Genomic DNA, 12241 nt, shown 5'->3' with positions numbered 1-12241 from the left:
CAGGATGTACAGTCATGGCCAAAAGTATTGAGAATGATACAAATAGTAATTTTTCCAAAGTTTACTGCTTCATTTTTTGTAATGGCAATTTGCATATACTCCTGAATGTCAAAGAGTGATCAGCTTAACAGCAATTACTGTACTTGCAAAGTCAATATTTGCCCAGAAAATGAACTTTAACCCCCAAAACACATTTCAACATCATTGCAGTCCTGCCTTAAAAGGAGCAGCTAACATCGTTTTAGTGATTGATCCATTAACACAGGTGTGGGTGTTGATGAGGACAGGGCTGGCGATCAATCAGTCATGATTAAGTAAGAATGACATCACTGGACACTTTAAAAGGAGGTTGGTTCTTGGTATCATTGTTTCTCTTCAGTTAACCATGGTTATCTCTAAAGAAACACGTGCAGCCATCATTGCACTGCACAAAAATGGCCTAACAGGGAAGAGTATCACAGCTACAAAGATTGCACCTCAGTCAACAATCTATCGCATCATCAAGAACTTCAAGGAGAGAGCTTCCATTGTTGTCAAAAAGGCTCCAGGGTGCCCAAGAAAGACCAGCAAGCGCCAGGACCGTATCTTAAAACTGTTTCAGCTGCGGGATCGGACTACCAGCAGTGCCGAGCTTGCTCAGGAATGGCAGCAGGCTGGTGTGAGTGCTTCTGCATGCACTGTGAGGCAGAGACTCTTTGAGCAAGGGCTGGTTTCAAGGAGGGCAGCAAAGAAGCCACTTCTCTCCAGAAAAAACATCAGGGACCGACTGATATTCTGCAAAAGGTACAGGGAGTGGACTGCTGAAGACTGGGTCAAAGTCATTTTCTCTGATAGATCCCCTTTTCGACTGTTTGGGACATCTGGAAAACAGCTTATTCGGAGAAGAAGAGGTGAGCGCTACCACCAGTCTTGTCTCATGCCAACTGTAAAGCATCCTGAAACCATTCATGTGTGGGGTTGCTTCTCAGCCAAGGGAATCGGCTCACTCACAGTCTTGCCTAAAAACACAGCCATGAATAAAGAATGGTACCAGAATGTCCTCCAAGAGCAACTTCTCCCAACCGTCCAAGAGCAGTTTGGCGCCCAACAATGCCTTTTCCAGCATGATGGAGCACCTTGCCATAAAGCAAAGGTGATAACTAAATGGCTCATGGAACAAAACATAGAGATTTTGGGTCCATGTCCTGGAAACTCCCCAGATCTTAATCCCATTGAGAACTTGTGGTCAATCATCAAGAGACGGGTGGACAAACAAAAACCAACAAATTCTGGCAAAATGCAAGCATTGATTATGCAAGAATAGACTGCTATCAGTCAGGATTTGGTCCAAAAGTTGATTGAGAGCATGCCAGGGAGAATTACAGAGGTCTTGAAGAAGAAGGGGCAACACTGCAAATATTGACTTGCTGCATTAACTCATTCTAACTGTCAATATAACCTATTGGTACTCATAATATGATTGCAATTATATTTCTGTATGTGATATAAACATCAGACAAACACTAATAAAAACCAGAGGCCAGCAGATCATGTGAAAATATAATTTTGGTGTCATTCTCAAAACTTTTGGCCATGACTGTATGTGTTATGCAGCTCAGTCCTTATCACTTTAGTGGAACAGAGCTGCAATACCAGACACAAACCATGGACCGGAGTGGTGCTGTTTCTAGAAAAAAACAGCAGTGCTTTTCTAATCTCGAACAACGCCTTTATGCTAAAAAGGATCATTTGTAATGTAATCGCACAATATATTTTAACACAAAAGATTATGTTATGGTGTGAAAAGGGACAAACACTGTAATGGTTACTCATTAACTTTCCATCTACAACATGAAATTAAATTCATACACTCAATTTTATCTAATTTCACCTGAAATACCCTGTATTAAACTGGAGTGCAAGGGGTGGGGAATTCTGAAGAAAAAATCTGCTTTTATTATAATATAAGACGTGTTTCTCTCTTTTAGTAATACCCACTACCTATGTCTCAATCCCACAAAGTGCTGTTCAACACATGCAGCAGGAATCCTGCCAAAATGTCAGGGAAGGGAATGATTAGCTGCAAACATTTTTATAATTGGTTGGAGATTTGCAGGCCATGTATCTAGTGTGGCAGCTCTTCTTTCCTCCCATAAGCCACTCATCTAGTTACCGATAGCAGATGTTGGCTTTATAAATTACTGAAGAAAATGCACTTCTCGACCCAACTGTCTCCACTGTCTGCCATGCCAATCCAACATCTAGATTTAAGACTTGGAGATAGAAACAATACCTTGCCAACATATTGGTATTCTGAGCCCGTATATTCCTCAAGAAGAAAAAACTGATTCCACATCCAGCTTCTCTTCGAGCGGCTTTTTTCCGGGTCATTTCCTTGCTTGGGTTCTAGGTCTTCCACTGTTGGTTCAGCGCTAGGAGTAGTCCTTTCTGGAAGAGGAGTCGTGCAGCTTTTCTGGGGCTGACAAACCCAAAAAACAAGAAATAAAAAGCATCCAAAAGTCCTCATGTTGCAGTAAGAAAGATGTGAGCGGGAAGCATACACACTTGAAGTTCCTTTTTAATTCCCAAACCAGGTTATTTCTTCTATTGTATTCAGCATCAATCTTCTCGCTGTCCCATTTCTAGGTCTCTGACTCTCAGAGGATATCTGCAAGAAAATCAAACAGAAATTATAATTTGACATTACTGGACCTACAGCTGTACAGTTAAACAAACAATAAAACCAAGTAAAATGTGCCTGGCTGCTAGTGTTCCCTCTGTGATGACTGCCATGATAAAATGAGGCTATGGATTTTAAAAATTCATGGAAAACATCAATTCACGCTGGAAATATGTCTATTTTATACTGATTTACTGCGCCTCTATATCCTTCTGCTTATGAGGGAATGAGATAAAAATGCCTATCAACCCGAGCTACACTGTGATGTGCATCATAGCGGAAGGAAATTGTGTTCTGTGTAGAGATACAAAAGGTTAAAAAGTATGCCCCAGTGTACAATGCATTATACAGGGAGGGGGAACTGGGGGAATATAAGTAAAATACTGCAGAACATATTGTACGATATGTGAATAATTTCCTAATAAGACCTGCGCTAACATTCATTGTAATGCAAGACGCTGCAGCTCACCCTACTGTGAAAACAGGAATTTGTTAAACAAGTTGACTGTAACATTGTATTAAAATACATTCATTATATGATACTGAGAGAAGAGATACACGGGGTAACCTCCGGGAAATAACATTACTGAGCCACTCTGGCATGTACAGTGCCTTGTGAAAGTATTTGGCCCCCTTGAACTTTTCTACCTTTTGCCACATTTCTGGCTTCAAACATAAAGATATAAAATTCTAATTTTTTGGGGAAGAAACAACAACAAGTGGGACACAATCGTGAAGTGGAACGAAATTTATTGCATATTTTAAACTTTTTAAAAAAATTAAAAACTGAAAAGTGGGGCGTGCAATATTATTCGGCCCCTTTACTTTCAGTGCAGAAGTTCAGTGAGGATCTCTGAATGATCCAATGTTGTCCTAAATGACTGGTAATGATCAATAGAATCCACCTGTGTGTAATAAAGTCTCCGTATAAATGCACCTGCTCTGTGATAGTCTCAGGGTTCTGTTTCAAATGCAGAGAGCATCATGAAGACCAAGGAACACACCAGGCAGGTCCGAGATACTGTTGTGGCGAAGTTTAAAGCCGGATTTGGATACAAAAAGATTTCCCAAGTTTTAAACATCTCAAGGAGCACTGTGCAAGCGATCATATTGAAATGGAAGGAGTATCAGACCACTGCAAATCTACCAAGACCCGGCTGTCCCTCTAAACTTTTATCTCGAACAAGGAGCAGACTGATCAGAGATGCAGCCAAAAGGCCCATGATCACTCTGGATGAACTGCAGAGATCTACAGCTGAGGTGGGAGAGTCTGTCCATAGGACAACAATCAGTCGTACACTGCACAAATCTGGCCTTTATGGAAGAGTGGCAAGAAGAAAGCCATTTCTCAAAGATATCCATAAAAAGTCTCGGTTGAAGTTTGCCACAAGCCACCTGGGAGACACACCAAACAAGTGGAATTAGGTGCTCTGGTCAGATGAAACCAAAATCTAATTTTTTGGCCACAATGCCACACGATATGTTTGGCATAAAAGCAACGCAGCTCATCACCCTCAAAACACCATCCCCACTGTCAAACATGGTGGTGGCAGCATCATGGTTTGGGCCTGCTTTTCTTCAGGAAGGACAGGGAAGATGGTTAAAATTGATGGGAAGATGGACGGAGCCAAACACAGGGCCTTTCTGGAAGAAAACCTGTTAAAGTCATCCTGTTACCATTCTCTAATGGTACGTCACCCAACTTTTCCGTCTTGACTACCATGCAGATTTCTCTATATTTCTCTACCCCTATGTCCTACTGGTATGTGACCCAGGCACCCCCCACTTTCATTTATGGCCTTGTTTACTCTGTCTTGAGCATCCAGCATCTGGTTCAATCTAATCAGCTGATCAAGATGAGCACAGACCACTCCCATCAGCTTCACAGCTGAATGCATTCTGTAGCCCATATATTGAGAACTAGGAGTCTGTGTCAGACTTTAGTCTTTTGTCATCACCTTAAGTGTCCATTGCTTAAGTGTGAGAAATATGAATTAATTCTAAATTGAATCTGAAGTGAACTGAAGGTAACTGGATACTAAGTCACAGTAAACAATGTTTGTGTTTGTTTTCACTCTCACCCCCTTAATCCTTCACTTCATACAACCACCCCTAATCCCTACACCTAGTAAGGAACTCTTCATCTCTCCCTCCATTCTCCCCACCCATCTCACCTCCTCCTCAGAGCTATTCCTCAATATACAATCCTTTGTCTCCAAACACAGACAGCTACCTCATGCCCTCTCCTGCTCCCACCTAATAACGCTTTCTCTGCTCCTCCTTACTGCCGGCGACATCTCTCCAAATCCCGGCCCTCCTCACCACATCCCTACAATCACTTCCACCTCCTACCCACAATCTATCCCACTCTCATAACCCTTCTAACCTTATACCCATCCGCCCAGCCCCTGCTTCCCCAGTTCCACTAACAGGAGCTCTATGGAACGCTCGCTCTGTCTGCAATAAACTTTCCTACATTCACGATCTCTTCATCACTAACAAGCTTTCCTTCCTCGGCATCTCTGAAACCTGGCTCACCCCCTCCGACACAGCCTCTCCTGCTGCACTTTCGTATGGCGGATTCCACCTCTCCCATACCCCCCGCCCCACTGGCAAGCACGGTGGAGGAATAGATTTCCTCCTCTCATAAAACTGCTCCTTCACCCATATCCCACTGCCGCCCGCAATTACTCTCCCCTGTTTTGAAGTTCACTGTGTGCGCATCTACTCCCCATCCAACCTCCAACTAGCTGTCATTTACCGCCCCCCAGGATCAACCACCACTTTCTTTGACCACTTCACCACCTGGCTACTTCATTTCCGCTCCGTTGACATCCCCACTAACCTCATGGGCGACTTTAACATCCCCATTGACACTTCCCTCTCAGCTGCCTCTAAGCTTCTATCCCTCACCTCCTCCTTTGGTCTTACTCAGTGGTCTTCCACACCCACCCACAAAGACGGCCACACGCTGGACCTCATCTTCACCCGCCTCTTTTCCCTATCTAACCTCTCTAACTCACCTCTCCCTCTTTCTGACCGCAACCTACTCACATTCTCTTCTCTCTCCTCCCCGGGGCAACAATCCCCACTCCACAAACTTGCATACCCTCGTAGAAATCTCAAACACCTTGACCTACACTCTCTCTCTGAATCCCTCCTCCCTCTTACAGACATTAGTTCCTTACATGATGCAGATGCTGCTGCCACTTTATACAACACCACAACCGCTGCAGCTCTCGATTCGATCGCCCCCCTCACGCATACCAAGGCTCGCACAATCAACAGACAACCCTGGCACACCAGCCTAACTAAAGAACTGCGACGGGCCTCCAGGGTTGCTGAGCGTAGATGGAAAAGGTCCCACTCCAATGAGCACTTCATCGCATTCAAACAGTCCCTCACTACCTTCAAGTCCACACTCACTGCAGCAAAACAAACATACTTTGCATCTCTCATATCCTCCCTGTCTCACAACCCTAAACAACTATTCAACACCTTCAATTCACTCCTCCGTCCCCCAGTGCCTACTCCCTCTCCTCTTATTTCAGCCGAAGACTTTGCCTCATTCTTCAAGCAGAAGATTTGATACCATCAGACAAAGCTTTTACCTAAAGCCCCCACAGCCCCTCCCCACACCTACTCAACCCTCCTCCTCCAAAACCACCTTCTCCACCATTACAGAAGATCAACTTTCCTCTTTACTCTCCAAATCACACCTCACCACCTGTAAACTTGACCCAATCCCGTCCCACCTCATCCCAAACCTTACCACCATCTTCATCCCAGCTCTAGCCCACCTCTTCAACCTGTCACTAACAACTGGTGTCTTCCCCTCATGCTTCAAACATGCCTCAATCACACCCATCCTCAAAAAGCCCTCCCTTGACCCATCCTCCGTGTCTAGCTATCACCCCATATCACTTCTCCCCTATGCCTCAAAACTACTGGAACAACATGTCCATTCTGAACTGTCCTCCCACCTCTCCTCCTGCTCCCTCTTTGACCGCCTACAATCTGCTTTCCGACCGCACCATTCTACTGAAACTGCACTGACTAAAGTCACAAACGACCTACTAACCGCCAAATCTAAGCGACACTACTCTGTCCTCCTCCTCCTAGACCTTTGACACAGTGGACCATTCCCTCTTACTCCAGACTCTCTCATCTCTCGGCATCACAGACTTGGCCCTATCCTGGATCTCCTCATACCTAACAGACCGGACATTCAGTGTCTCCCACTCACACACCACCTCCTCATCTCGCCCTCTATCTGTCGGTGTCCCCCAAGGTTCAGTTCTAGGACCCCTGCTCTTCTCCATATACACCTTAGGCCTGGGAAAGCTCAAAGAGTCTCATGGCTTTCATTATCACCTCTATGCTGATGACACACAGATCTACCTCTCTGGACCCGATATGACCTCCTTATTAACCAAAATCTCACAATGTCTGTCTGCTATTTCATCCTTCTTCTCTGCCAGATTTCTAAAACTTAACATGGACAAAACAGAATTCATCATCCTTCCGCCATCTCATTCAACCCTCCCAACTGACCTATCTATCAACGTCAATGGCTGCCCACTCTCCCCAGTTCCTCAAGCTCGCTGCCTTGGGGTAACCCTGGACTTGGAGCTCTCCTTCAAACCACATATCCAAGCCCTTTCCACTTCCTGCCGACTCCAACTCAAAAATATCTCCCGGATCCGCACATTCCTAAACCATGAATCTGCAAAAACACTAGTGCACGCCCTCATCATCTCCCGGTTTGACTACTGCAACCTCCGGCTCTGTGGCCTCCCCTCTAACACTCTCGCACCCCTCCAATCTATCCTAAACTCTGCTGCTCGACTAATCAACCTGTCCCCCCCGCTATTCCCCGGCCTCTCCTCTCTGTCAATCTCTTCACTGGCTCCCGATTGCTCAGAGACTCCAGTTCAAAACCCTAACCATGACATACAAAGCCATTCACAACCTGTCTCCTCCATATATCTCCGACCTAGTCTCCCGTTACATACCTGCACGCAACCTCCGATCCTCACAAGATCTCCTGCTATACTCCCCTCTTATCTCCTCCTCCCACAACCGTATACAAGATTTCTCCCGTGCTTCCGCCCTACTCTGGAACTCTCTACCCCAACGTATCAGACTCTCGCCTACCGTGGAAACCTTCAAAAGGATCCTGAAGACCCACCTCTTCCGACAAGCCTACAACCTGCAGTAACCACCGCTCCACCATACCGCTGCATGACCAGCTCTACCCTCATCTACTGTATCCTCACCCATCCCTCGTAGATTGTGAGCCCTCGCGGGCAGGGTCCTCGCTCCTCCTGTACCAGTCGCTGTCACATTGTGTTCAAGATTATTGTAATTGTTCTTGTGTTATACCCCCTTTTCACATGTAAAGCGCCATTGAATAAATGGCGCTATAATAATAAATAATAATAATAAAAAAAGTCTGCAAAAAAACTGAGACTGGGACGGAGATTTATCTTCCAACAAGACAATGATCCCAAACATAAAGCAAAATCTACAATGAAATGGTTCAAAAATAAACATATCTAGGTGTTAGAATGGCCAAGTCAAAGTCCAGACCTGAATCCAATTGAGTGGAAAGAGCTGAAAACTGCTGTTCACAAATGCTCTCCATCCAACCTCAATGAGCTTGAGCTGTTTTGCAAAGAAGAATGGGCAAGAATTTCAGCCTCTCAATGTGGAAAACTGATAGACATACCGCAAGCGACTTGCAGCTGTAATCGCAGCAAAAGCTGGCTATGCAAAGTATTAACTCAAGGGGGCCGAATAATATTGCACATCCCACTTTTCAGTTTTTAATTTTTTTAAAAAGTTTAAAATATCCAATAAATTTCATTCCACTTCACGATTGTGTCCCACTTGTTGTTGATTCTTCCCCAAAAAATTTGAATTTTATATCTTTATATTTGAAGCCAGAAATGTGGCAAAAGATAGAAAAGTTCAAGGGGGCAAATACTTTCACAAGGCACTGTACTAGTGGTTAGGTAGCGGCAGAGAATCCCCTACATTATGTATCTTATGTACCGATTAGTTTTATCAGTGTCTCACTGCAAACAGAGCAAAATAATGAAGGGCCGTCCATGCATCGCATGATCGGCTAAAGTCCACCACAGTAGGAAGATCCTGAACCTGGAGACACCTTTATATGTCCCATAAAGGTATATGGACAGGTCCACTCTTCATAAGACGTTCTCTTTATACCTTTAAAGTTACATTTTTCATTTGTGTGCTATTGTTTTTTCTTCCCCTACTGTCCTAACTTTTTTATTTTTCTGCCCACATAGACATATTAGGGCTTGTTTTTTGAAGAGCGACTTGTACTTTTGAATGACACCATTCATTTTACCATATAATGTTCTGGAAAACGAGGACAAATTCCAAGTGAGGTGAAATAGCACAAAAAATGCAATTCCGCATTTGTTTTCTGGGTTTTGTTTTTATGGCGTTCATTGTGGAGTAAAAATGACCTGGATATATGATTCTCCAAGTCATTTATTATTTTAATGGTATAAAAGTAAAAAAAAAATGTGTCGTTATTTTCCAAGTTCCGAGACCTGTAACGTTTTCATTTTGTGGTTGATGGAGCTGTTCAAGGGCTTTTTTTTTTACAGGGTGACCTGATGTTTTTATTGATACCATTTTGGGGTCAAATATGACATCTTGATTGTTTCGAATTGCATTTTTTTTGCAGAGATGTAGTGACCAAGAATAACCCAAAATTCTAGTGTTTTGTTTTTTTGTTTTTCTTTACAGTTTTTACCAATTGGGTAAATTCATTTTGTATTTTGAAAGACCGGATTTTTAGAGATTTATATCACATAAATGTATTTTTTCACAATCTTTATTTTAAATGGGGGAAAAGAGGGGTGATTAAAATTTTATGGGCTTTTTTAATACATTCTTTTTTACTTTATCTTTTAGTCCTCTTAGGGGACTTGAACCTGACCCCGTCCAATCACTTATACTATATACAGCAATACTGTAGTATTCCTGAATAAAATACAAATCACAACCTCCTATGAACACAAACCAGAGGCTGGCATCCACAGGAGTACGGTCATGACAGGCACAGGAGTGTTCAGCAGGCCCCCGACTGTCATGGCCACTTATTGGTGCCTCGCAATCATGTCGAGGAAGGTGATAGATGGTTAGAACAGCGAAATCCCCAGGCCACACACTGTAAATCCACTGTCAGAGAATGACAGCGGCATTTAACAGGTTAACACTGGTCTCCATTCGCTGCTGTTAGAGGCAAATGATGGCTAATTAACACAGCCAACATGTGCCAGGAATGGGGCAAGTTCGGCTGCTGAGCCCAATCTATTGATCCGCTCCATAGTTGTACAGCACTCGTCGTTAAAGGGTTAAAGGTTTAAAGGGAATTGATTAGATTCTCTAACTGTCCACAACTGAATCTATGGATGTGTGGATGGGGATTTATTCAATCTGATGAGGTCTTTTATGTTGCACAATAAAGCTTCAATGTTAAAAATGACCTTTTCTTCTGCAGTGTTGAATATGCCAATGAGGCAGGACTTGTTAGGGGAAGGGGACTTCTCCCCCGCACTAGTGCTGCCTCCCTGGGCGTGACTGATAGCCTGTATAATGGTACTACCATAAAGAATATTGCAAGCAGGATGTTAATCACGTCCAGGGAGGCATGATTAGAGGGTCCAAGGAAAATGTAGTCTTGAGGAATAAAAGCCTCACCGGACTAATCCTGCCTCATTAGCAGTTTTTTAAAGATTGCAGCATTAGTGTGCAACATAAAAGTCCTTATCAGAAATCTGCATCCATACCCTTATAGTAGCAGTTGGGGACAGTGAGATGACTTGACAAGTTCCCTTTAATACACTTACAGCTAATATTTATTTATTTTACTCACTTATATAGCGCCATTAATTCCACAGCGCTTTACAGACATTATGGGCACTGTCCCCATTGGGGCTCACAATCTACATTCCCTATCAGTATGTCATTGGAGTGTGGGAGGAAACCGGAGAACCCAGAGGAAACCCACACAAACACAGGGTGAACATACACACTCCTTGCAGATGTTGTGCATGGTGAGATGTGACCCCAGCGCTGCAAAGCAACAGTGCTAACCACTGAGCCACTGTGCTGCCCTATTCTTTGTAGGTGGGAAAACTTGCAAAATCTGCAGTGTATCAAATACTAATATATGTATAAAAACTGTCCTAACCAAAAACGACTAGTGTTGACCATGGCTTAGAATTTTCTTAGAATTTTATTTATTGAAATCCCTGCTTTTTTGATGTTTGTAAGTCACGAGGGCAGTCTAAGGGGCTCAAACACACCAGATAGCTGCCAAACGATGGTTCAGCCGATCGCGTGACCAGCAGCTATCTCTCCCAACTCTTCCATACACAGGACCGCTCGCTCTGCCAACTCCTGTGTTCTCTAGAAGAGAGCCACTGCTAGACTCCTACAGCACCATCTTATCTAAGTGAGAAAAAAGGATCAGCAGTCTGATATTGGACATGCCGGATCCTTATCTACCCTGACGTCCATCGGGGGAGAGGCGAGTGGCCCCCATACACATTAGGCATTTGTCTAAGCCTGCCAATATGGTCAGGTTCAGCAGACAATTTAATGTGTATGTTGGTCTTAAGTGAATGAAGAACAGGCCTTGCTGTATGAGTAAGCAAATAGCGATAGCAATCAATTTCTGATTAGGACCACCCTTTGGACGCCAACATTTTTACTCACATAAATATGACAGTACATCTAATATCTGTCCAATTCATCCCACTCTACAACAGGTTACCTGAAGATCAGACTACTTATTCAATGTAACAAGTTCCAAAGAAATACATAAAGCAAAAGTATTTTCTAGCTTTTCTGGAAAGTTTCTTTTTAATGCCACGTAAATAGTTAAAGACAACGTAGTTTCTTATTCTACAGTACATCTTCTTACATACTATAAAGCTACTCCTAAAAACCCGATGGGGTGTGGAATATTATACTTAAGCCATTAATGAAGCCCAGTTTGTAGCTGCAGTGTCACAAGTAAAACTAAACAAAACTGATTCTACACACAGGTTATCATTAATAGGAATAAAAAAGTCTAAGACAGTTGCTTGATGCCCAATGAAATGGGGTCTCAGCACTCAAGTCACACTAATAATTATGTTGTCGTTTTAGACCTGTCACCCAGCTGGTGGGTCATTCTAAATCTGTCAGAAATCGCAAGCCCTGAAATGTGCAATTGTCTGGCACTGCAAGATTCTTTCCCTTCCTCTCAGTTTCCACTGCATCCTCGCTCTTTGCCTTTCTCTCTGCCCTATTATAACCGCCATGACATTAATACATGCTGCTCTATTCTCCTAGGTACAATTAGAGGAGAAAGAAGACAGTATGATCTGCATGCACTAGAAAATCATACCACATGCCTCACAATATGTCACAGACATATTATATATATATATATATATATATACACATATACACACACACAGATATATATATGCGTATAAACTTTTTTCTAACTAAATCCTACAGTTACATTGATAAACATTGATAGGATGT

At 43.2% G+C, this 12241-nt stretch overlaps 1 protein-coding gene across 2 annotated transcripts in view; it reads right to left on the bottom strand.

Annotated features, from left to right (window-relative positions):
• LOC141265487 (cadherin-6-like) overlaps nt 1–12241 on the bottom strand; it is a 343088-nt gene that overhangs the window by 204320 nt on the left and 126527 nt on the right. For both annotated transcript variants that reach the window (XM_073678638.1, XM_073678639.1), the window contains one exon: nt 2273–2647. In XM_073678638.1, coding sequence (XP_073534739.1) covers nt 2273–2506 — 234 coding nt within the window. In that variant the 5' untranslated portion in view covers nt 2507–2647. The remainder of the gene's footprint in view (nt 1–2272; nt 2648–12241) is intronic.

This window comes from Phyllobates terribilis, unplaced genomic scaffold (genome assembly GCF_046119375.1).
Source record: "Phyllobates terribilis strain yellow unplaced genomic scaffold, ASM4611937v1 Scaffold_4__5_contigs__length_816908805, whole genome shotgun sequence".
NCBI lineage: Eukaryota > Metazoa > Chordata > Amphibia > Anura > Dendrobatidae > Phyllobates > Phyllobates terribilis.
The sequence above is the reverse complement of the archived record's forward strand: the minus strand, read 5'-3'. Positions and strand labels throughout refer to the sequence as shown.